The sequence below is a fragment of the Cololabis saira genome, chromosome 17 (genome assembly GCF_033807715.1).
Source record: "Cololabis saira isolate AMF1-May2022 chromosome 17, fColSai1.1, whole genome shotgun sequence".
NCBI classification, from domain to species: Eukaryota; Metazoa; Chordata; class Actinopteri; order Beloniformes; family Belonidae; genus Cololabis; species Cololabis saira.
In genome coordinates, this window is record NC_084603.1 from 23,130,171 (window position 1) to 23,157,128 (window position 26,958).

Here is a 26,958-nt window from a genome sequence, read left to right on the forward strand (position 1 = left end):
GAGAGCAGCTCATCCTACTCATTCACTGCAAAGAGAGTAAGTGGGAGGAGGTGAAAGCAGGCAAGCATTCACTGTGTGCAATGCCCTCCTCGAGAGCAACATTTAGAACATGAGACACACTCTATATGCAGAGGAAAAAGATGCCTGAGATAAGATAGCTGCAGTTTTCAGATAGAAATACAACAAATAATTCTTGATTAATAACATAATATTATTTTAAAAAGCAAAAGAAGATAAACATACCTACCTAAGTGAATTTTCCAGCATCCTATACAGTACATGGTGGGGGTGGACGCTTGTCCCTCCCATATTTTTTTCATTCCAGTCCAGCTCCATCCGAAAGCTTTTTCTCTCCCTTGTCAGGTTTTGTGGCTTTCCTATGAGAATAGGCAGCCGCTGTCACAGAGGAGCAGAGGGAGTTCAGGAGATCAGAGGCAAAGCAGCAGTTGCCTCTTTTTTTTTTTTTTGTCTGGGAAACCAGATGACCCTCCACAAAGTGGTAATGTAAACAGCTATCTACCAACGGCTGGAAGCGTGGGAGTTTGAAATAAAACTGGAAGAATTCTCCTGCAGGATAAGTGTAAAAACAGCCAGCTCTGTAAGTTGTATCCATTTTACCCTTTTATCCTTTGAAGTATGGAGTTGAGATCAAAGTAGAAGAAAAAAGAAAAAAAAAGTTACTCAGCGTGGAGAAATTTTGTGATTAGTGAGGTTTGATGTTTTTTGAGATGCTACGTTCACTGCATTGATAACAGCTGAAGGACATTGGGTGGATTGTGAGGATAGAATATCTTTGCGAAGAGAAAGAACATTGTTGTGGTATTATTTTCTCTGACACGGCACATTAAATATGTCGACTTAATAGTTTCTGTGTTTGTTTTTCGCTGTAAGACTTGTTTTATTCTCAATTTTCCTGATTTGTAGTAGATCTCCACGTAACGGGCCTGTCTGCAGCTACGATGTCAACTCCAGCTGCAGAGGCTTCAAACAGCTGTTTTCAATTAATGTCAGCCTTTGGAAACATTACTCTGAGCAAGCATTTGTTGACTTTAGATGTGGAGCTGTGAGAGGGGGGTACGGGGTTTCAAAACGTGTGTCTGCTGATGTGAGTTATGGGCTGCCATAAAACTGAACAGGCAGGTCATGACCCAAACTCTTTTACCGATGTAATCGATTGTTCCAGTGAAAGTTTATGTCTTTACATGCTTTGCCTTCTGAGAATTTTTAGTTGACATTAGATTTTCAAGATCATCAACTTATTTTTTTAATTCCCTTCATAATCAACCGTATCACTTAACGCATCTTCTTTTGGACATGTTTGACTACATGTCAGATTTTGGCTGAAATTTGCGAGAGCATCAAGACATAAAACTGAAAACCACTTCATTTTTTTTAATAGTTTTGATTTAAATGTGTCAACATACGAGGGACGTGTTAGCCAGACCACCACATCAGTCTAATTTAAAATGAACTGCTGGATCTCCAACTTGGAGGCCATCCAAAGACAACCACGGTGGGGACGTCAGCCAGCTCCTCCACTCCAGTAAACAAGTCTGCCTCTTTCCACGCCGCTGCGATCTGAGCGTGTGTGATTACAAGCATGTGTGAGCTGACGCACTTCTAAACCCAAGCGCTGCGAAGGCACAGATCCAACTGTAACAATGACAATTATTTCAAGTTCAAAGTGTGCTCTGCTGTTGCCTCCCACCCTGTCAAGGAGATGTAGCAAAGCAATTTTTAGCAAAAGGTGCTGTTCTTTTTTGTTGGGAAATCACATCGAGACGATTGTTTGGTTTGGTGGCAAAAAGGAGATTTCCCTCTGCAAATCTTCTGTGGACAGTTCGGCCGAAAGCTCGCGTCTAACTGAGTGTAAAATAACTACATTTGGAAAGTTCTTGTTTCTAGTTTGGTATATTGAGTTTGGTCCTTGTGGTCTAACATTTGAATTGATTTTACTAGTTTACATGATGTAATGATAATGGTTATTTAAACTGTGCAATTTTCTGGATGGATGATAATAAACATAGCTCGCTTTAAGGCACAATCACAAGAATGAGAAAGTAAACTGATCTTGTACTTAGTTTAAAATCATTTTAAATGAAAATGTTTTTGTCTCTTTTTGGCCACGTATCAAATTTGTGTTTTCAAGGCTGTGCTGCTTTATCTCTAATCCAAACTTTACTTATCAGCAGAAACAAAAATGAGGTTTCCAAGATTACTTTATTATCAAAAACCTATAAATAGTCAATGTCATTTAGTTTACATTTACCTTCGGGGGTCAGGGGGATTGAGCTGTTTAAAAATAAAAAGGTGTCGAGCTGAATTGCTTGATATGTGGAAAGGAGGCTGGTTGGGTGAGAAGGGCAAACTGGTAATGGACAACATTTCAATTATGTCTGCAGTTTAAGGAGAAACAGGATTACAGCCTTTAAAGATATCAAGACAGAACGGTTCTGGGTAACGAGGAAACGCACCATCCTCCTTTACCTCTGGCACCCGTTCACTCTTCTCCTACTAATTTTGCCTCAGACAGCACCCGGCATAAGCGCTGATTACCATGGCAACCATGCTCACAGGAACCTGAGACAAAGTATTCGTTTTCTCCTCCCCCGACCCCTCGTTCTAAATTAAACATCCTAAAAATGTTCACGTCTAAACGTTAGCAGCTTCTGAATGATACATATCAGCTTTGATGTTCACTTTGACAAGACATCTGCAACCAACTTCCTGTTCTTCAGCGTTATCTTTATCAACAATTCACTTATCTGGGCCTGAGGCACTTTATGTTGTCATACAGGTGGAATTTAGACAGCTATCATCCTCCTGACAGCTGTAACAGCAGACAGAAGAAGATTCGGCACAGACAAACTTTCTGCTTTGTTCCACAAGAGTTTGCTGGAGTCGTGACATCCGATGAAAAAACAGCAACACCTATAGTCTGTTTGGATTTATTCCAGTTTTACAATACATGAATGTCCTGGAAATAAACAATCCTGAATGATAAAATTAGTATTTTTTAAACAAAAGGATGACATGTTATGTTATGGGGAGATGTGCTGTGTTGTTTCCTTCGCTGATGCATTGATTTTCTGTTCCCATAAAAAGACAGCAAAGTTGTCCAAAGGAAAGGAGGTCTTCTTTCTCACTGTTTCTGAACTGTCAGATTAATTTTAGTAAGCAGTCCAGGCGTATGTTATTCAGCAACATGACACTGTGATATCATCCTTTAGTGTTGTAGAAGACCATTTTTGACCAATTAGCCGGTCAATCAGTTACTGGACCAGGAAGGAGAAGGAGGAACAACGGAGCATCTCACACTGAAGGGGGGGCTGAAAATACATAGATTTAAAACACAAGGGTTATTCTTATGATAAGGGTTATCCGATTTTGGCAAAATTTCTTAAATAATTTTCCCAAAATTATAACTCCGACATGCTCTGATGGAAATCTTTAATGTAATTTCGGAATATGACTCACAGGATTTTTTTCTTTTTTAATCAGTTCCTGTTAAATCTCAAATTATCAAATGTACATGCACATAACATAAAATCAAGTGGAGAAGAGATTTACAATGTAACTTAATTCTTTACTAAAGAATTTCTTAAAAGTTACTGAAAGACAGTTCATGATCTTTTCAATCACGCATGTATTTTGCTTTACTTGCACTCTTCTTTTTCTAGATTTTTAGCATTAATATTTCAAAATCATAAGCTAAATTTGAAAAGGCAGTCATCTTAACTTTGTTGTAAACCGTGTTCAGTTAGTTGTTAGTTAACTTTATGGTGCAGACTTCTCTGTGCATTCCTCTTGTATTAAAAAAAAAATATATATATATATATATATATAAAAGCTATATCACATTCTTGCTTCATTAAAAAAAGTAATCTCCCCCTCATCATCTCCCTATTGAGAGAAACTAGATCCAGCAGCGGCTTTGTAAACCTCCTCAAACCCATCAGAAGCTGAGAGGAGACCAAACTACTATGACAGCGATTATCTGCAGGTCAGAGGTGGACTCGTGCATCCCACTTTTTTAGTGAAATGTGCTCAGCCTGCCAGACGTCTTTCTAAGCAGCATAAGTTCAGCTAGGACCCGACATTCTTTCTGTTGATTTCTCCTTGGATTTACTCTGGTTGTGCTGAACGCCTTCTGGCTTTTGCTTTTCCCTAAACCCTTGTGATGAAGATCAGCTAACCTTTTTTGTATCTTGTCAGGGTTTTGCAGTTTCTTAAAATCACTGATCGTACTGAAAAGTAGATTGCTCAGTTTTTTTTTTGTTTTCTGTTGTCACCATATGGTTGTTGTTTATTCATCAGCTTTTACTGTTCAAATCTACTGAGGCTCTACTTTGTATTATTGTCCCATTAACATAATAAAATCACCATTGGGGGGACATTTCAGAAGAACTAATAAAATAAATAATGTTCACCACCTCCCACACGAGAAAACATCTGACTAAAACTATGAAACAATGGTGCACTAAGAATCCCAATTTAAGACACAACATTTGAGACACAGCATTAATATTTTAACTTTTTTAAGGGTAACATTCCCTATGCCGGATCCCATTGAGTATTTCCTGTTTTATTGTACTTTTCATGCTTTTGTAAAATATTCATCCAGGGAACGTTTGCATGTCTGCATTCATTTGGAATGGGGGGTGACAAGATAAAGGTTAGTTTTTATTAGTGGGCATAATCAGCCGTCATCTATTCAATTCAGTTCAATTCAAAATACTTTATTAATCCCTGAAGGGAAATTGATTATGTGAACAAGCATTCATAAGCTTATACCATTTTGACATTTGATTAGTGCTTCCCAGATAGACTCCCTTCACTGAAAAATGCATCTTTATCAGGAGGAATGTGGGGGCTGGAAGGTAGGAGGATGCTGTGCGTAGGCAAGCAATGAAGCCTGCATGTGGTTTCATTGGGAACTCTGCCATAAACTGAGAGGCAGGGGATTTTTTTTGGAGGTGGGGGGGGGCTCGAGGGGTCACAGTGCTCCAGAGTGAGCGTTCTGCTTTTCATTACATCAACTCATACATCCACATAGCCCCCCTCCCTTCCCCTCCCAGACTGCACTCTGTTTCCTGGAATTATTATGTCAGCCAGCGATCCAATCCTTGTCCTTCTTGCTCTCCAAGTTTAGATGAATGTGTGAGTGCATCTGATTGTGATTGATTAAGGGTGCAATAACTCTGAGAGTTGTCAGGATCAATGCTGTGAGGGAAAAAAGGGGGGGGGGGGGGGGGGGGGGGTTCCATAGTTGCATTTGGTTATATTTAATATGGAATACTTTTGCTTATTGTTACAATGCTCTCTGCAGAGGCTGGCCAGCAGGGCAGAAAGGAGTAGAGTTGACAGGAACATATGGGATCTCTACTCTTTAATCTTGGTCTCATTTACAGTTTAGAAGGAGAGAATAAATAACATTATGAAAAGCAGCATGAAATAAGTTGAGCTCTAATGAGTTTGGATTGACTGGTGTTACTATCACTCTATTGTTATCAGATTTATACAAGTGTTATGTGCCACATTATGTGATCTGCGCTTGTGAAGATCGGTTAGAATCCATCTATCTAGTTAGGGGGGAAATGTGGTGTCATAACAGAATTAAAATTACTGCTATTGCCTTAAGTAATGTTTAGACTTTACAAAATTATACTACAAATATGCCAGACCTGACTCAGGGTTTTGGCCTTAATAATTGATTAAAGCTACCAGGTGAAGCAAAAATAAACTCTGAAATAAGATCACTTGAAATATTTTTCATATTTGCAGGACATTCATGGTTTGAACATATCAACACCACGACTAGGTGACATTTATTATTGGACAGACCGGTTTGTTGTCATGGGAACAAGATTTCATGTAGAAGCTAATGGTTTGAGGCTTTTCCCCACTTAGACACCACATGCTTTATTTAGAAGGTTATTTCTTTTGATTCCTGTGATTTGGAGTTACATTTTGATATCAATGATCCAAATTGAAAGAAACTAGCGCACTTCTTCAAAAGGTATGTTGGATGTTAAACTTAAACTTAAACTTTATTTATTTATATAGCACCAACTCATGCAGTGTAAGTGCAACTCATGGTGCTTTACATACAGAGATAAAATAACAATCAAAAGTACAGTTTAAAACATCCCATACGACCCCACCCCCCACGCATACACACACCCTCACTCACACTCATACACATGTGCATACACTCACACGCCCACACACACACACACACACACACACACACAATAAGTGGACTGGTGACATGGCTTAGCACTAACGATCCAGGTGAGGAAAACACTACCTATGGGTGGCCGTCCACACCGAGAGGCTCCACCGGCCACGACCACAAGGAGCATCGCCACAGAGACCCCCCCAACCCGGACAGACCAGGACAGACCCCACACAGAAGGTGGAGTCCCTCCCCCAGCTACCCAGGCCTGAGGGACCCCCATGACGACACCCCCATGGGCGGAGCAGGCACACCTCCCAGTGTGGACGACCCCCCTGAGAAAACACTGGAGCTAAAAACTAAAAGATTAAGAGAAAGTAAAAAATGCCTAAAAAGTGTAAAATTTTAGAAAAATCTATACAAAACTTAAGATGAATAATAAATAACATAAAATACAAAGTCACTCAAATGGATTAAAGGTCAGATAAAAGCCAAGCTAAAAAGGTGTGTCTTGAGCCTCCTTTTAAAAGTATCAACGTTCTCTGCGGTCCTGAGGTTCTCTGGCAGGCTGTTCCATAAATAAGGGCCATAATGGCTGAATGCAGCCTCACCGTGGGTTTTGGTCGCGGTTCGGGGAATGGTTAAGAGGCCGGTGCCAGAGGACCTCAGGGTCCGTGAGGGTTGATACAGTAAAAGCAGATCAGATAAATAAGATGGCCCAAGACCGTTAAGACATTTAAAAACCAGTAAAAGAACCTTAAAATCAATCCTGGATGTTCTCACGTTGCACCTTTCTTTTCATATACCGTATTCACTTCTCAAGTGGTTTTGGAGACTTTGGGAGAGTGGGGTGATTCTTTGTCGGATAGCCTACTGAAAACTGATGGAAAGCTATGACAATCTGAAAATGTATTTGCAACCTATGCAATTTCCAAGATACTGTTAACAGTTTAGTTTAATGTAAAAATTGAAAAACTTTTCTCTCTTTTTGTAGGCAGCTACATCATTCCTACCCTGCAAAAACTCAAAATCTTACCAGGAATATTTGTCTTATTTCTAGTTAAAATGTCTCATTTTTAGTCAAAAAATCTCATTACACTTAAAACAAGAGTCATTACCAGAAAAATAACTTATTTGACAATTTTCACCTGTTTCAAGTAAATTTTCACTTGAAATAAGTTGAAAAAATCTGCCAGTGGGACAAGATTTATCTTCTCATTACAAGCAAAAAAGTATTTTTTTTTACTAAAAATTTGATATTTTAACTAGAAATAAGACAGATATTCTTGTTAAGATTTTGAGTTTTTGCAGTGTATAGTTGACCTACAGGGCAGTTAGCCTGGCCGGTCATTCTTACTCTTTTTCTATTTGATATATAGAATTGGGTCTTCTTGATTTGACACAGATTTCCAGGGGCCGGTACCAATAGATGCAGAAGAAACTGCCTCTGAACTCCTTTGGACATGCGTAGAACCAGAATCACCAAATCAGAGAAACAAGCATGTGAAGGAGGCAGAGCAACAAGCAGACTAGTATCAGTAGCCGTTTCTCAATAAGCATATGCGTCTGTACTTGTGTTTTTGTAAAACATCATCGTTGCAGCCCAAGTACTGTTCCAATTCAAACTCTGCATCTAGACAAGAATCCCCCGAAGCTCGCTTGATCAAGGACGCATGCGGTAAGGACTTGTGTAGACTTCAGACAGCAGAGAATCCCAGGATGCATTTTCACATCAATGAACAGAAGTTACAGAACAGAAGAGAGTAAAAAAGAAAGTTTGAATGTTGTCATTGTAGGCTATGATATAATAATATATGTATATTAATACATTTATGTAGTCAGAGAAGTTTGCCAAGTATGAACTACCAGTAGACTTCAAACTTGGTGAAACTGGGACTAAGAAATACCATCAATGTATGAGGATCAATAACTGCTGTTGGTTTTGCAGGATAAGATCATTGATCCAACCTTCCCAGCAAAATTAAACAGAAAAGACATTTAAAAGACAACTATGCAGTTGTCTAATTCATGTTTTAATTTGGTTGTAAAGTGGAAGGTGAAAAGCTCTCATTTTGGACACATATTTTGTCAGGCTAAATCTGGATTATGTAAAACGAGCTAGACACAGACCAACACTGAGGGGTTGACCACACTTAGCTCAAAGAAAGATGTGTATTGACGCCCTGTGTTTGGTAGAGAGCAGTCCTGCAGACATCTTGGTTGTTCTGAATGGTCATTCTTGGAGACTTGTCTGAGCCATTGCATAAAGCCTGCTGTTGCCCCAATGCGACTGGTTTGGTTTGTTATGTACAGTACTGGTTGAACTCCACCTTCTTTGTGATCTACTGTAACTCTGGCTTGATTGTATTCCTGAATAAAAACATCTACAAATGTAATGTCATGTAACAATATTATTGTTGTGTGGAAGAGGGATGTATCACCGTGTTTTAGTTAGTTTGTGAAATGTCAGTCAGATTTTGTTGTCAGTACACACATACAAACATGAAGCTACTCACCCACTGCAACCTCAAGAGTGCATAGCTCCCTATACAGTAAAGCAAATCTAACCCCTGAGTATGAATGGGGAAATATTGTGTTTTATCAGGCATCTGATTGCTTGCTCTTGCTGCTATTATGAAAAACCTTAGAAGAGATTAACTTATTTTGAGGTTTGAAGCACTGACTGGTCAGCTTTGATGGGAACCTTGAGTTGCTGAAAGGAACTATGTGAGAACTGTAATTGCTGCAGGAGTTATTAAAATGGGTTATTAAAAGAAAATAAAAACCTTAGCTTTTTTTTATGGAAGAGTTTAGGGCCAGGCAGGAGAAAAAATATTTGAGAGGGGAAGATTTTTTTTTACTGTGCACTTCGAGAAAAAAGTTGAAATGTCGAGAAAAAAGTAAAAAATGTTGAGATTAATGTTGAAATACAATTTCGTGAATAAAAGTCGAAATTTCAACTTTTTTCTCAACATTTCAACTTTATTCACGAAATTTCGACTTTTTTCTCAAAATTGTAGCCTACTTCAACATTAATCTCGACATTTCAACTTTTTTCTCGACATTTCGACTTTTCTTCTCGACATTCGACTTTTTTCTCGACATGTCGACTTTTTTCTCGAAATTGTACTTCAACATTAATCTCGACATTTCGACTTTTTTCTCGACATTTCGACTTTTTTCTCAACATTTTGACTTTTTTCTCGACATTTCGACTTTTTTCTCGAAGTGCATAATGAAAAAAAAATCTTCCTTCTCTAAAATATTATTTTTATTTTTCTCCTGCGTGGCCCCAATAATCCTCCGTACAAGTTCCTTTAGTAGTTTGTAGATAAGAGGGAGTAGTAGATGTAAGAGGGAGTAGTACAGTATGTGGTGGAGTGGAGTCTCACCGTGGAGCCGCGGCCTGGGCGGCTGCTCTTTTGTCCCGCTGAGTACACAAGGCCTGTGGGAGGATAAGTGCAGTCACATGGTCACTTTTCCTTTTTCCCACACAAACACACCCACATCCTCCTCCATGCAGCCTCTCTTCTCTCCTCAACTCAGTCCTAACACGCAGCGGGCAGTCTGCTCCGTCTGGATACTGGAGCTGCTCAAACTTGGAACATTTATTCCCCCTTCTTCTCACAATGTATCTGGAATATCGTCCGCGCGTTTGATCTTCTATCGGAGAAACTCAAACTTCTCGCCTCCTGGAGACAGTTAAGAGAACTTTATTTCAGGTAATGTGCAACATAAACTCCACGTTTTTCACGTGGGAATTCATGCGCTCGCTTTGTGTGTGTGTGTTTTTAGTTTATTTCCTGACATGAGCTTCTCCTCTGCGTTACTTTAAAAGCTGTAAGTGGTTTTGAAACTGCAGTGTGATGTCTTGCACGGTTGGGTTACAGTCTACCGTTAAAGCAGCAATAACTTTGACTTTTTTTTTTTTTTTTTTTGGGAAATTGAGTTGTGGGGGTTTGTGTTCTATGTATCTAAGGTATACCCCTCTTTTTGTGGCTGAAAATATAAAAATACAATAAAAAAAAAAAAAAAAAAGCAGCAATAAAAATGGGATTTATTTGGTTTAGTTTAGTGACAAAACTTCGTAAGTGCAGACCCCCACCCCGGCTGTGGCCCGCCGCCCCCACAGCCAGGTTAAGGCTGATTTATGGTTCCGCGTTACACCAACGCAGACATTATTCCGTAGGCTACGCCGTAACCTACGGCGTAGGCCCTGCGTTGGTTTAACGCAGAACCATAATTCAGGCTTTATACTGCAACGCCAAAGGTGCCAAGTGCCTCCCAGGCTGCTGCTACAAAGGCCCACCTCTGGTAATTGTCCACCTCGCTTTACAGCGTCCCCATGTGCTATAGAAATTGGGGAACTGCTTTCATCCCACACTGCCTTCAACCTGTGTAAAGTTTGGTGCTGAAACTCTCTGAAGTGCTGGGAAATAATAAATGCTGTAGTGAGAGGTGTGTTGGTTCTGTGAAGTAGCAGAGCTCTGCATATACATATTAATGGTTAATACCAAGTTGGTAAAAACCTAAAGCATATATATGCATTTTAATATATAATCCATTTAATATATAACATATATACTTTTTCATCCGCTGCTAGTCTGAAATGAGAGAAACACAGGGAAATGCACACAAGCCTTTGAAATCTGCAAGAGAGAAAACAAACAGACAGGAGAACAGGCAGAGACACAAACAGCAACCATTTCAGGTCTCTGAGACTGAATCAAGACTAGGCTACTACTGCAATTATCTGTCCCTCAAAACTGTGGAGTGAGTATGTACCGTAGGTGAGTGAGCAGGTGTGTATGTCTGTAACTGTGTGTGCAAAGTCAAAACAAGGCTTTACCTGAACTGCAACTACAGTGGAAAGTAGCAGAATTCTTGCATCATGCAGCAGAGCAGACCTGTCCAACTGTATTTTTTGCGCACCAACAGCCTTTATTTACTGAGAAAAAGCAGCATCAATCATATGACAATGGTCGCCTTTCTTTTGTTTTCATCCCTGTAATTACATGAGTCAGCAGTGCGCCCATACAGTATCTTTTCAGCTAAAAAAAACACCGGTTGCCTTGACAGCCTGAGCCTGAGGGGCGAGCTGTGATGCTTATCCTGTCTTCCAGAGGCAGAAGACATGAGCCTGGTGGATGTGAGGCTGGTGCCGGGGTCTCTGACCCTGCCCCTGACCAGCAACGACTCCGGGGAGCGGCACCTCGGCCGCGTCGACGAGACTGACCCAGAGCACCTCCGTGGCAGGAACATGTCGCCCGACCTGAGGCAGGACTTCAACATGATGGAGCAGAAGAAGAGGGTAACCCAGATCCTGCGGAGTCCGGTATGTAGCCTGCAGCTTCACATCAGTGCCCTCCTACACACAATCTCACCGTGTATGAATAACAAGCAGCGATGTGAGAGCCAGAGGCATCATGTTAGTATGAGATTTGGTTTTGATTTAGCCCTGCTGCCCTTATATACACGTTCAGGTATCGTTTTCTCTATGAAATGTGTCTATTTTTGTCAGTGCTTGCGCAAAAACATGTATGTTATTCAAAACATTTCAGCTTAATCTGCAGCTACAGATGCAGTGAAATGTTAACTTCTCACTATGTGGCTTCGTTTAATTATTATTGATAATAATAATAACTCATCTGTTAGTGTCGTATTACAGATTGAACGCAAGTAATAGTAAAAGTTTAGACAGCATATGCTAAAACATGTACAGTACATCTGTATTGCAGTGACTGGTCTTTAAAGTAATCCTAGCATAAATCTGCAGTGCTGGTTTGTTTGTGTTTCTCATCATTAAGTTAAGTATATTTGAGTCTTTAACCGACAAACCCAATAATTTGAGGAGAACATCTCGTGGGACCTTCAGGAGTAATTTTCTCTAATAGTACCTAATTGTTGCAGTTCTTTTTATTGAGCAGCCTGCGCTTGTGTAAAACAGACGAATAACTCTCATTACAAGAGGTTTGAAAACAGGCGTAGCGAAAACGTAGTCGATGCTCTTTAACTGTACTACATTATGCAAGTGTTTAATCTTCCCGCATTAACCCTTGAGACTAGGGCGAAATAATCGAAACACCAGGGTGTGTGACCGAAAAAAAGAGGTGTAATGTACAGACCCTATTGAGGTTCATGGATATAAAATGAGCCCACACTCATCTGTGATTGTGTAACGGACCCAACAAGTGGAACTCATCACCATGGGAACCGTTGACGGATGCAGCAGAATGCCAAAGCTTAACTGCAGCTCTCAGGAAAATAGTGCAGTTTCAAGATTAACGGGCTACTCTTGATACAAAAATTGATGGTCAGGTTTAATACCGCCCACCCTCCTCTTAATGAAGCCTCTTTTCAGAGACACACAAAGAGCTTTTTATGGAGCCTTTGGTGATTTGTGTACAGTTGCATCAAGGAGCGTCTGAACACAAGCTGTGCTCCCTCACGCACCCCCGGGGGAAGTTGGAAAGAGGTCAGGGCTGTGTATATATAAGTTGCTGGGGTAATGGAGTTTCATCACGGGGTCTGTCTCCTCTCCTCTTTGTCTACAGGTGTTTAAGGATGAGCTGGAGGGCCTGATTCAGGACCAGGTGACCAAGGGCAACAATACGTCGGGTCTCCTGGCGCTGAGACAGATAGCCGACCTGATCATGGCCAGCGCGGTGGGAGGGGCCGGACCCTTGACGTCACCCGTCAGTGAGTGTAGCATTGATTCCCCCTAGGGCTGGGCGATATGGACTAAAAGTCATATCTCGATATTTTCTAGCTAAATGGCGATACTCGATATATCTCGATATTTTTACTGTGCCTTAATTGGGGTTTCCCCCAAAGCATTATAGCATAGCATCTCTGTTAGCTTAATTTTTTCTAAAAACAGTCAGTTTTAATACAAAGCCTCGTGCCAAATGTCACACAGGTTCCTTTATTAACAGAGATCTGCACAATATCAAAATGTATAAAACAAATGAAATAAAAATAAACTGCCTGCATATATAGAATAAAAATGCTTCTTGAATAAAATAAAACAAATATCCCTTTCCTGCATAACAATTAAATTAAAATACACTGTGCAATTAATACAATGTAGTAACAGGCAGACTTTTCCACTGAGGTTGACAGTCGTGCAAATAACAAAACATTTGTGCAAATCTCAAATAAAACATTCAAGTCAATTTGTCACAAAATAAGCTATATCAAAAAAAAATTTTTTTTTTTTAAATCGATATAAACGATATTGTCTCGTACCATATCGTGTTTGAAAATATATCGATATATATTAAAATCTCGATATATCGCCCAGCCCTAATTCCCCCCATGTGTGCCTGATTGCCACTCATTGTGTATCCACTGCGTGTGTGCATGATCCACATCGATTATCGTCCTTGTTAGAGACAAGATTCTCATAGTCTCAGAATCTTATGACACTCACCAAGCCTGAAAGTGCAGAAGAGGCAGAAACTTGTTGACAGCATTGTTTATTGTGTGAGTTCCCGCTGAGCAGCCCTCATGACCAGACTCAGTAATGAATTATAGCACTTTGCAGTGGTAATAATGTTAGTGTGACCTGTTTCCCTTGTGCTTTCGGCGAGGTCACAGAAACCGTAAATGTTTAGTACATCTCACAAAATGTTGAGGCAAACTGGTCTTTTAAAAATAAAACAACAACGTGTCTTTAAAGGATCATGTGTTGTATCTTTAAATGTCCATATTTGGTCTTATTCACCAAAAATATGCTCCGGCTTCATGTGGGGAATTCTTACAAAGCCCTTTTTTAATCTTCAGCTGTACAGCCTCCATAGTTCCCTGGATGTTTAACTCTATGTACTGCAGAAACAATCCAAATAAACATCCGTGAAAACATTTTGGATGCAGGAAAGTATAGTGATTGTAGTATGTCTTGTGGCAGCCTTAGGGATGGTGACTCCAGTCAACGACTTGTACGGCATTGAGTCCCCCTCCTTTGCCAAAGGGGAGAAACAGAGTCGCTGCAGGCTGGCCAGCCTCTACAGGCTTGTTGACCTGTTCAGCTGGGATCGGTTTACAAGCAGCTACAATACTGTGAGTCCAACTTCTCTGTCATGCTTCATTGCACACCTGCCTGTTATGCAGCACACTGTTTGTTTCTTTGAGTGAGCCTTATATTATCTAGCTCCTGAATGGCTTATAGAAGAATGTATCCTCATTTTGAGACATCATAGTACATTTTAACATATAAAAGTGCAGTTTGTGAATAAGAAACCCTTCTCACATGACAGAATTCACTGTTAAATTTGACTAACAGGTTAGGTGTGTTAGTGTGATTTGACAGATTTATCCCAAAGATCAAGCTTCCAACCTCAGTTTCATCAACATAACTATCCTGTTTGGTTTTTCTAGAACAAAGATAGATTTTCTCTGGTTTAAGTGAAACAGTCTCCCTGCTCTGGGTCGCTCCTAACCGAACTTTAATACTTTTCTTAGAGTAGATATTGATCTCCTGTGGCAGCGGTGAAGTTTGCCTGGCCCTTGACCCTGAAAAGAATTAAAAGTCCTGCTGATCTTTAAAAATGTTGGCATTTACCCATGAAGTTGTTTTTTTTGTTGTTGTATTGATAAGTGAATGTACTGAAGTGTTGGACGTGTCTTAGGTGCGTGTCAATAAGGAGCAGGACCACGTTCTTGTCAGCCCGCGAGGTTTGTCATTCGCTGAAGTCACGGCAGCAAATTTGGTAAGAAACTACAACTCATGTGTGTTGTCATTTTCCAATTAGTCACAACGCATTTTTTTTTAAATGGTAGCATGTGATCAGAGTCAGTGTTTTAGCTGGATGATATGATTCATTTTATTTTAAATTAACTAAAAATGTGACTGTGAAAGGTGGGAGAAAGTTGTGGAATTGCTATAAGACTATTTTAGTGTTTCATCATGCGATTGATGACAACAAGAAACCCGTAAGTGACAATAGCATGTTGGCAGCTGCATATGATGACAATACTGTGTGTTTTACATTATATAATTCAGACCTGCAGTATGAAGCCCAGCATAATAGGAACCTTTTTTTCCCTTTTCTGAGTTGTAAGTGTCAAGCGCAAATTTGATCCTTTTTTGCTTTTACAGGACCGTCTCAGAAAATTAGAATATTGTGATAAAGTCCTTTATTTTCTGTAATGCAATTAAAAAAACAAAAATGTCATACATTTTGGATTCATTACAAATCAACTGAAATATTGCAAACCTTTTATTATTTTAATATTGCTGATTATGGTTTACAGTTTAAGATTAAGATTCCCAGAATATTCTATTTTTTTTAGATAGGATAATTGAGTTTTCTTAAGCTATAAGCCATGATCAGCAATATTAAAATAATAAATGTCTTGCAATATTTCAGTTGATTTGTAATGAATCCAGAATGTATGACATTTTTGCATTACCGAAAATAAAACTTTATCACAATATTCGAATTTTCTGAGACAGTCCTGTATATTTTAATTTAATTGATCAGATGAACTTGGAATCAAGCTTCATCATCATGAAATGTGGAAATATTTGGCTGTCCTCATTGTACAGAAGGTGATTTATGGGTTTCTGTTTTTAAAGACCCCCCGATAGGGCTGTGCAGAAAGCTTTATAAGGAATATTTTGGTCAGATTACCATTACTTACCACAATTAATTATTGGCATTTGTAAACAATTAATTTACCGATCCATGTCAAAATCTTGAACCACTTTGTTGACTAACAGGGCCGTAACACGATCTGCAATTGTAAGAGGATCTATTTGATCACGTGTGACGTAAAGGTTGACATCAGAGATGGAGTGTGTGGCACTCTGCTCATCTGATCATCGATCTCTTGTTACCGTGCAGACTTGTCTGTAGGCTACATCTTCTGCGTGCATGTACTACGTATCTCTCTATGTAGACGCCGGCCTTCTGACATGCAGCTCTGCACGAGGAAGCTGTAAAGTGGAACATCAGTTTCTGCAGAGGGCCAAAGCTGTTAGTGATCATGCAGTCCATCTTAGATAACTGGCCTTTGAAGGCTCTTGTGTTAATATCTGCAGTGCATGTAAGTTAAACACAGAGAGCGTTATAACGCAAGACGATACGCCAATCTTGGTTGATTCTCTATGTAGTAATAATGAATTAATGTATACTCTGCATATGCACCAATGGATGACTCTTTGAGCTCTGTTCCCCTGCCTTTTGCCTAATGGGCACAGGGATCAGCTCCAGCACATCCCTGTGACCCCAAATATGAAGAAGAGGGTATAGATAACGAGTGCACGGTTGGGTGTTTGAACAGCATGGTGAGGTGATGGTTAGCATTCCCGGTTTAAATCCTGTTGAATCTTGGCGGTCGCCTTTCTGCACTTAGCTTGCGTGTTCTCCCTGAATGTGGGGGTGTTCTCCAGGTGCACTGGCTTCCTCCTGAAAACACATGCTGGGTTGATTAGTGCTTCTAAGTTTTCCATAGGAATGGGTGTACATGGGGGTTAGCCTTGCCTGGTGTGGGTCTGTGATGGACTGTCGACATGTTGGGAGCCTCCACCCCCAATCCTGTAGCCATGAAGAGGTCTGACATAGCTGTAGAAAATTAATAAGTGAATAAAAGCCAACCTGTCAAAAATATTTCAAACCTTTCTGTTTTAAACTAAGCAGAATGATTGATATTAAGAATTATTGGCTATATTTTAGTATTTTGTATTTATGTACTGACACATGGCAAGCAAGAACAGGTTTTTATTTCCATGCTTTACCTAGTCAAGGTACTGTATTTAAATGTTAGAAAATAAAACTAGGCCTCCAATATCAATAGATTAACAAAACATGATTGGGTTGCCTCAAGTAGTATGAACCTTTAGTCATTTTTAATATTCTACTATAATCAGGGCCCTGCTGGGCTGTTGCTTGGTTCCTGGACCCTGTCCTTCATGACTGTTTAAGTGTGGATCTGCAGTGCTTCTTATAGGTGGACCTGCTCTAAAACTGTCTTGTAAATAAAGAAAAGTCATTAATTTATTGATTTATGAAGCCTGTAAACATTTGTGTGGCATTTATTGAAAATGCAGTGCCATCAGTGAACTTCTTAACGCCTGGTGCACATTGTTCTCAGTTGAATGGAGGAGACATTTACTGTCCGCTGGATCAATGGGGTTCCTAATTCCAATCGTTGTACAGAAAACAAGTTTCTGTATCAGATATTGTCACACAAGTATGTTCCAAACATTTGTCAGCGACACATACCTCCCAGCTGATTTATACTGGCTTGCATTGTTTTGAAGAGGAAGCTGATGATTGTAAACTGAGAATTGCCAATTATTTATCTAGATTGTTTGGTTTGTTTGTTTGAATAGAAATATAACTTTGTTTAGAAGCAATCTCTAAGGAGTGCCTCTTATAGTTCGTTATGCTTCATGAAGTTATGAGAGTAATTAAACCTGCACTCCTATACAGCAAGAATGACTTCTAATAGTGCTCGTCTGCCAGTTGACATCGTCATCACAATTTTAACTTCTTTTTCTGTCATTTTTAGGTGAAAGTGAACATAATTGGTGACGTTGTGGAGCAGGGTTCTACTGAATTAGCCATTGATCGTTTTGGATTCGCTCCGCATGCTGCCATTTACTCAGTGCGTCCTGATGTGAGATGTATCATCCACATACATACCCCTGCCACAGCTGCTGTAAGTACGCTCCAGGCAACATTAAATGAGCTTCATTTTAAGCACAGCATAAACACTGCTGCTAAACACTTGTTTTGAACCAAATAAAAGCCAGCATCCTGCACGCCTCATTATTGCAGACACCCTGTATAAAATACCCTGTAATTCATTTTCAACGTCTCCTTTGAAACTTCACCGTAAAACGCGCGGCCCAGCATGAAAGCCGGCCGCTTAACTGTGTTTAAATTTGTGCCCAACAGCAAAAAAAAAAAAAAACAACTGCTGACCTGCTGGTGTGTCACACTGTTGGTTGTTTCTGTCCCACGCTAACAGGTGTCCTCGATGAAATGTGGAATCCTGCCCATTTCCCAGGAGGCTTTGCTTCTGGGAGACGTGAGCTCCTTCGGTTTCCATGGCAGCCTGGATAATAAAGAGGAGATGGTGGAGTTTCAGAAAGCTCTGGGCCGAACTGCCAAGGTACTGTCAAACTGAGGAACTCCATTAGTTGCAGGCTCACTTTCACATGGGACGGGGCAGACTTATTATATTACACTGGACACACGTGTGCTTCCAAGAAGTCCCTGTTCACCAGGAAGTGCAAATAAGGGAATATACCAACATTTAGAAGTTCAGTATGTTAACGCCTATTTTATACACACACACTCCAACTGTTTTGGTATTGCTTAGTATCTTGTCTGAAATGGTTTATTATAGTAAACAGATTGTCATGGTGATCTGCAATCAGTGACAGGTGACAGTTACTGCAGCATGGCGTGTTGGAGTTTATGGAAAGAGCAACTCTGACTTTGCCTAAATGTTACATGGTGGGGTATTTGTAACTGGATGCTGGTTTTCTTAGGTCAATGTCATCACTGTGTGGTTGCCAGGCAACCATCGGAGACTCCAGGACATTTGATCACAGGCAAAAAATAGCCTGGCACAACGTTGCCTGTAAAATTATGAACAGATTTTTTTCACCCTTCATTTTGAGCATGAACTAAATAAATTAGATCGAGTTGCGAGACTTGATGAGCTTAGGAAAGGTGCAGGTAAGCAGATTTAGTTAGTGTTGGACAGAACCAGGTCAGCTGGATCCATCCAACAAGAACAATGTAGTTTTCATTATCCTCTAAACCAACAGGATGTTTACTGTGAAAACAGACGTGACTGTGAAGTTGATCCTCTTATCTGTCAACCACAACAAGAATAAGCACATGTTCCAGAAATGTTGGGCGTAAAGGGTAAAAGAATCGTCACTTCAGCAGTTAACCCCACACAAGAAAGACCCAGAGACTTGGACTGTGCCAATACTCGCGCTGTTTCAAATAAGACATGACACTTTTGTTACTGCTCCAGAAAGTTAGACTCATGAAAACAGTTTTTTTTAATTTTTTGATAGACTGCAGCCCTGGTTTGGATTTTTAAATGTTTGTATTGTAGTGTTAGACCTTAACATGCATCCTAAGAAATGTGATCGTGAGTTTGCAGAGTTTGCTTAGTATGTTCACACATGGTATTAAAATTTGGACCCAAATGCATCTTCAGTGATCAGATCTGTCCATCATGCTCCATCTGAAAATAATATACCGTACACTATTTCCACTTGCAAACACCAAATGCATCAAATGCATTGTTATTTTTAAAAGCCAGAGGCAGCAGCTGGAAATAACTAGGCACAACTCAGAAAAAAAGGAAGAAGCCAGAAATAACAAGACAAAAAAAATATCCACATCAGTTATTTTCCCAATTTTATTCTGCAGAGGATGTGTGCAGCACAGATCGGGGTGTATGCCATACAAGTAAAGATCCTCCACACGCTCAAAAAAGAAATAGGATGACAAAGAGATTTATTGGGGTCATTTGCTCGTAAAAGTGTCAACACCTTAGTTGATGAAGGCAGATTAGTGGGCGGCTCCTACTAAACTAATGTCCCGGGGCGTTGTCGTGTTTAGACTACAAGGGGGTTCTGGCCACAAGTGTCCCAAACCCCCCTCAAATGCACCCCAAGTGCTCAGATCCGAATCCATCCTGGATCTGTGTTCGGACATGGCATCAGCATTGTGATCGGATGTCCTAGATTACATTTTAATGCCGGCTGAATCGGGTCTCTGTGACTGCATATTCCTCCCTGACTCCTCAACTCTGGATCATATGATCCATTACCAGATGATAACGGAGACAGACGAGCCTTAACAACGCTGTAAGAAACATTGGCTGGGATGTGGCTGTCAAAGAAGTTGTTGTTCAGGAGGAATAACAACAGAACTTTAGGATGTCTGGATCAACCCTGATCCACCTCAGCAAAAATAAACATGAAGGTGTTTGTGGAAGTGGAAACTTCCATCAGTTCAGCTATTAAAGCTGATGCTTTAGTCTTAATAGGGTGGTTGTGTGAAGCGCTGGTCTTATCTTTTTATCATATACCAGCTATACAGTTGCCTCACAAGATTTTTGAGGTAGAAACTTAATCAGAAACACATTTCTTCCTTCAGATGTAGGCGAACTCGTGGTTATGTGAAGTTGAGCGTATAAATTTGATCACAAACCTCAGGCCTAGCTCGTTATCCTGTTTTCATTTTGCTGTGAAAGTCCGGACCATTGCCTCTGTCCACTGTGTTGCCTTCTGTTTACAAGGTGTGGATTGGCTCCAGTGGGTGTTGTCTTGATTGTGTAACAATACTTCATATGGAATAGGAAAGCTTATTTATATTGGATAAACATCAGTCAGCAGCTGGCACAAATATTCACAAGGCTAAGGGGAAAAGAACAAAACTAAACCATGTCCAGAAAAGAATGGAAAAGCTCAAAATCCAACTTGAGGTTTGTGCTTAAGCGCACACTTTGCACAATTCTACAAATATTTAAATGTATTTTTGCAACACGAAATGACATATATGTTGTTGTCCTTTTTTGATTTGTGATGCTTTACAGTGAAGCAACTTTGCAGGATTTTCCGCCCCTCACCGGGGCTTTTCAAGGTCGCATATAAACCTCAACATTTGTCGATTAGCCCGCACAAATGATGTGCTTTTTCTAAAGACTGATAACAGAGTTTAGATGAGCTTTGGAAGTCTAATTTCCTGTTCTGAATAGGAGTATGATGAAAGACTTTGTAATTTCACCCATTTAGTTTCTCAACATCTGACCATTTTTTTTTCTTTGACAAGAAGATCAAAAACTGGATTAAGAAACTGCCATACCTCTGCTTGTTTTTGGTCAAAGATTCTGATTTCAGGGTGAAAGAAATTCAGAAAGTCCGAATATCTCAGAACTCCTCCTCGTTCTGATGTGCTCTTTTGCTTTAAGCCATACTTGTGTGAAGAGAAGTGTCACGACGAGATAACATTGACTGTTTGCACATTTGCTTGTTTGGAAATGTTAATGAGCATTAGCTCAAATAGATTTGTTTTTTGTGCGCATTAAGTGATTAAGGCAAGTGCTCTGTGTGTTTTCCAGGTAATGATCCTCAGTAACCATGGACTGTTGGCTTTGGGAGAAACCGTCGAAGAAGCTTTTCACTACGTGTACCACTCGCAGCAAGCCTGTGAGATCCAGGTATATAAAAAGCCTGATTTTATTCTTGATCCTCTGCTGCATAGCAATGAAATGCAAATGTACTGTTCCAGTCAAAGGCACTTGTGAACCTGAGTGTAGCCTTTATACACATTGATGCTGTTTATTTAGTATGTGTATGAATCCATTTAGCTGTTTTTCTTCCGTCACTTGCAAAAAAAATTCTTCTTTTGTTCACATTGACTCAAAATGAAGTAGTGCATGAAATTGACAGCTTACACTTTTTTGAGCAAAGTCAAATATACGTGGCTGTTCTTGGACTGCAGTTATTCGTATTTGAAATTAAAGAGACGGTCAACTCTTTACAAGCAAATTTACTGTATAAGTAAGTCTTTAAACTGGATTTTAAAGTTGTCTTTCTGTGCAGTATTTAGCCTTTGAGCCAATGCAAACATTATTGTAACAGAATGATAATACTAATTCAGAGCTGTTGTGTAGGTAAATGCTTTGAGGTGTTCGGGGGGCGTGCACAACCTGCTGCTCCTGGACAGGGTGAAGTTTAAACCGCTTACCCAGGGAGTGGCCGCCGCCGGGGTGCTGGTGGACAGCCAGCTCAAGTGGAAAGTGGGCGAGGCAGAGTTCGAGTCCCTCATGAGGATGCTGGACAACCTGGTGGGTGAACCCTGCGTTTCCTCGGGAAGTGGCCGATTAGAAAACACAATGACAGTGGACGTGTGTTAATCTAATCTTAAAATGATTTGTGTTATTGTAACTGAGTATAATTGTTGTGTGATTGTTTTCTCTGTTTATGCTTTCTGTCATTACCCAAGGAATAGTCTAATAATCATTGTGAGAGCGTGCTGGGTCCAGTAAGGTGTTCTCCGTGGCAAACAACCTGCCGTCTGCTTGTCTTTTTCCACCATTAACATTTTTGTGCAGCAGTCGTCCCCTCTGCTCCGACCGCACTGATAACAGCCATGTCCTGGCATGTTCTGCTGACAGAGAAGATGTTAGACCGGTGCTCACGAACAACTGTGGCCGTAGCATGTTGCAGCTGTGTTAACTCTGCGCCCTCGCGGTCCGCCCACCCCCCCTCAATCATAGCTTCCAGATGGCGAGGCCCCTCTGCGTGAAGCTGCAGCCCCACAGACCACACGATCACTTAGTGGAAGAGCTCTAGTGTGCTCATTTTGGATTTGGCATTTTCTCCCAAGACTTTTGAGTGTACCTCTCTGAGTGCAAATGCGAGTTCAGTTGCTGCAGCTGGATGTCTGACATTTCTTAACCAGAAGGTGGAAGTTGTTAGTGTTGATGATGCCAGAAGTAATTCAAAAGGAAAGACAACGAGAAAGGTCACACATCATTATGGAGGAGAAAGGAGAAGTTTAGAGCATGGGTTGTGTGGCTTTAACGGCATGAAGAATAATAAAGGTGGCTGGGTTGTGTTTCCTCTCTAAACCAAGCAAAGAAACAAGTTAGGTATGTGGTCGCTGAGCTATTCAGAATAATTCAAAAAGAAATCTGTTACGGGGTAAATCGGCACATTTTTCATGTCTGCATAGAAGTAAATCAATGCTCCGACTGCTGTTTTCTGTGTTTCACACCTTTTCAGTGGATTAATCACATATCAGCCATTTGGAAACTCTGTTTTAGGCTCCATTGAACAGTCCTGTGAAAATACAGAGCTCACACTGAGGCGATCAAAGCCCGATGCAGGGCTTTGTTTTGGTAGCGAGCTTGTCATACTGCCTGAGCAGAAATGCCAGTCTTTATTATTTTATTTTTTTTATTGTGGCCTAACACTCACAGCGTCAGACTACACTTGCACATGCTGCAAGTTCCCATCAGTGGTTTTCTTTCCCACTCTGTGATGTATTGTTAACAAAACATAAAAATTTCATCTTCTCCTTCTAAAACGCAACGCATCTGCAAAAAACCCTGTTTGTGTACACTGTTTAAATATTTAAAAGCATTTTGTAAATGGATCTTTGGTGGCCTGTGCATTGTTTGCACTTTTATATTTTGCATTTTGAAGCTGCTGAAGAGGAATAAAAATAAAAAAATGTTACTATTTTACTTCAAGTAATGGACAACTGTTCGGTACGTTTGTTGTAATACTTCTCTGTGGGATTTGCCAGGGATACAGGACGGGCCACACTTACAGGAACCCCATTATCCGTGAAAAACCCCGGTCTAAGAACGACGTGGAAATCCCTGCCACGGTGTCGGCCGTGTCACCGGAGGACAGTGAGATGGGCCTGCGCAGCCCCTTCAAGTTTATGGCGCAGAAACAGCAGAGAGAGAGAACCCGGTGGCTCACCTCACCCAACAGCTACTTGAAGGTCAATGTCCCTGAACAGTCACCCAGCGGAGACGTCAGCCCCAGGACTAAAATCATGGTACGCTGGTTTAAATGCCAAACTGTAGCAAGAACTTTTATGATCTTATTTTCCTCGGCTGTACTGTCTAAAGGCTGAATGAGTTTAGGAGCTGATGTTCCTCTGTCTGAGTCTGCCCTCTTGTGGCACGATTGATAAGAGCACATTTAAAGAATTTCTGTTTTGTTTTTTGTTTTTTTATACGTGAATCTGTTTTTTTTACCCTTAGTGGATGAAGTCAACAGAACCAGGAAACAGTCTTGGCACCCCGATAAAGATCGAAGACCCCAACCAGTTTGTCCCACTCAACACCAATCCTACTGAGGTTCTGGATAAGAGGAACCGGGTCAGTGGAAAACTTTTCTTCACAACTTTGCAACCATTTTTAACCCTTTCATCTTGGCTTTTTCAAATTTTTTCATTAGAAAAATATTGTATCATAATTAGGATATGTAGGTTTGCAGTTCACGATCATATTAATGAGTTTGATGCCAATGTTCAGGACAGGGCTTTGAATTAAAGTCAATATTTAATCAATATTGGGTTTCATACCTAAGCTGTTTTTGTTTTTAAGTTGGCAATATACACATTTTAAGTGGATTGAAATTGAGTACAGCTTCGACTATAATTGAATCATAATTAGACTGAATTGGGTTCCATTTACTTGAACTACATTGAACTTTTTTTTTCTTTCGGCATGGGTTCCTGGAGACTACTTTTGTTTATTCCCACTATACCCATGAACTGAAATAAAAATTTGAATAAATTGATCGCTCTTCTAATGCTACTACTCTTCTTATACTTTACCAGTACTTTTCATTAGATTGTGTTCCTATATTTTATTGACTGCAGCATCAATTAATAGGTTAAAACAAAGGTGAGTAGCCTCAGAACTTGCATCTGCAAGATTTACCTTACATTTAGGATGCCCCCATCTCTATCAGATTCACACAGACACAGGGTAAACATAAAAGCCACCATCATCTGATTAACATTATCCAGAGATTAGTTAAGTTATTAATGTTATATTACCCATGAAAGGCATGTTACAAAGCTGATGTACTTGTTGAACTAGTATACTGTGATTTATTGTGTATCTGTAACAACTGCATGAACAAATCTCATTTCTGGAGGTGCGGGGTGGTGTTATGGTGTTGCTTGAGAAGTTGGAGATTCCACAATCCAGTTAAATATACTTTGTTTGTTTGTTTCTGAATGTGGTTGATCAGATAAAAGAACAACACAGAGGTGACCAGATGACTGCAGGACCGAAATCTCAGTTACTAGCAGGAATAGTGGTGGACACCATACCAGGACCAGTAAGTATATGTGTGTGTGGTGAAAGCTTGCAAACACTTTAAAATGCAGCATGTGTTACCATATTCTGCTGTTGCTCTTGATTGGTTATGCACATTGAACAACGGGAGCAACAACCACACACAGAGTCCAGTTCACCATTCAACTAGTGTTAAATGTTCAAAAAAGCTTTGTAGAATCCCTTTAGTTTTGCTAAATAAGACGGTTAGGGGTAAAAATAAGGAGCATCTCTATATTCTGTCTTCATTGTATATAGTATATAGGGGAAACTGCACACACTTGTCTCTTTTATCATTTTCTTTTTGCAAAACAATGAGTCTTATTAGCATCTGATCCCAACACAAATCAAATTAAAAACTTCATATTATGGTGAAACTGACTACAGCTTGCTTAGTTGACTTCTGCAGTTGATTTCTGTATGATTTCTCGCCCTCGCATGTGAGGAGTTGCACCCTCTGTAACCACAGTCTATCCTCTCACTTCTGTCAGGCTTTCATATATGAAGACGAGGAGCAGACCCGCTCACTTCCCCCCAACCCCTTCAGTCATCTCACAGAGAAGGCGCTGGAAGAGTACAAGAACATGGTAGAACAAAGGAAGCAAGGCCAAGAAGGTACTCGTCTCCATGTTTTAGGTTGACTAGGGTCTTCTTTTTGCTGTGTTTTGGTTAATTGCAGCCACCTGACGGTATCATGAGCATGAGGTCCAGGCATCTCATTAGTGCAGCCTAGGGCTGGGCGATATATCGAGATTTTAATATATATCGATATATTTTCAAACACGATATGGTACGAGACAATATCGTTTATATCGATTTAAAAAAAATATATATTTTTTTTTTTACATTTTTTTTTTAATGATTTTGATATAGCTTATTTTGTGACAAATTGACTTGAATGTTTTATTTGAGATTTGCACAAATGTTTTGTTATTTGCACAACTGTCAACCTCAGTGGAAAAGTCTGCCTGTTACTGTCTACATTGTATTAATTGCACAGTGTATTTTAATTTAATTGTTATGCAGGAAAGGGATATTTGTTTTATTTTATTCAAGAAGCATTTTTATTCTATATATGCAGGCAGTTTATTTTTATTTCATTTGTTTTATACATTTTGATATTGTGCAGACCCCTGTTAACAAAGGTACCTGTGTGACATTTGGCACGTGGCATTGTATTAAAACTGTTTTTTTTAAGGGTTTGCCTCAGAAAAAAATGAAGCTAACAGAGATGCTATGCTATAATGCTTTGGGGGAAACCCCAATTAAGGCACAGAAAAAATATCGAGATATATATCGAGTATCGCCATTTAGCTAGAAAATATCGACATATGACTTTTGGTCCATATCGCCCAGCCCTAGTGCAGCCAGAGGAAATGTTGGGACAAAACTGTCGGCCCACAGTTTCTCTCCTCCTCCGTGCTGTTACATCAGCCCTGACAGACATCAGTCATGTCAAACTCCTTGCTTCTCGGTTGTGAGTGTAGATAAGGATGAATCGTGTGCAGGGGCAACATCTCCGGGAGCGTTCATCAGATTAGCACCCGTAATGTTTTTGTCTCTGGAATAAATCGGCTGCAGTAATTGAGATGAATAAACATCCCAGAGTTCTGTCCTTTTTATTTGTGTATGCCATACTACCACCACTGGTGTAGGAGCAGCTTTAGTGCAGATTAAATTACCTCGACAACTAGTGAAAATTAGTGGGGATGTTTTTCAGGCACAGAGGATGACAGCTTTGGTGGCCGACTGACTTTAATGACATTAATCCTTTTACAGAGGATGATGATGCGACTGATGCTGATGAGATGACCACATTTGATGGCTCCACTATCTCCCTCTCCCTCTCTCCCTTAATGACCCCAGCTAAACAAGGTAATTAGCAAGTCAGCTGGTATTTCAAGTTGTCTAGAAAGGGCAAGTCAGAA

The 26,958-nt window shown here is 40.1% G+C and overlaps 1 protein-coding gene across 2 annotated transcripts in view; it reads left to right on the forward strand.

Annotated features, from left to right (window-relative positions):
- The first annotated feature begins 465 nt into the window (after positions 1-465).
- The window catches only part of add3b (adducin 3 (gamma) b), a 28,372-nt gene continuing 1,879 nt past the window's right edge, over positions 466-26,958 (forward strand). The window contains exons 1-14 of one of the 2 annotated variants that reach the window (XM_061744739.1): positions 466-598; positions 11,302-11,513; positions 12,733-12,877; positions 14,088-14,239; positions 14,809-14,889; positions 17,696-17,845; positions 18,158-18,301; positions 21,281-21,379; positions 21,836-22,009; positions 23,476-23,736; positions 23,945-24,061; positions 24,945-25,034; positions 25,522-25,645; positions 26,810-26,905. In XM_061744739.1, the coding sequence (XP_061600723.1) occupies positions 11,313-11,513; positions 12,733-12,877; positions 14,088-14,239; positions 14,809-14,889; positions 17,696-17,845; positions 18,158-18,301; positions 21,281-21,379; positions 21,836-22,009; positions 23,476-23,736; positions 23,945-24,061; positions 24,945-25,034; positions 25,522-25,645; positions 26,810-26,905 (1,834 nt within the window). In that variant the 5' untranslated portion in view covers positions 466-598; positions 11,302-11,312. Of the gene's footprint in view, positions 599-9,663; positions 9,901-11,301; positions 11,514-12,732; positions 12,878-14,087; positions 14,240-14,808; positions 14,890-17,695; positions 17,846-18,157; positions 18,302-21,280; positions 21,380-21,835; positions 22,010-23,475; positions 23,737-23,944; positions 24,062-24,944; positions 25,035-25,521; positions 25,646-26,809; positions 26,906-26,958 lie in introns of those variants that run through there. The other variant, XM_061744738.1, reaches the window with a different exon arrangement.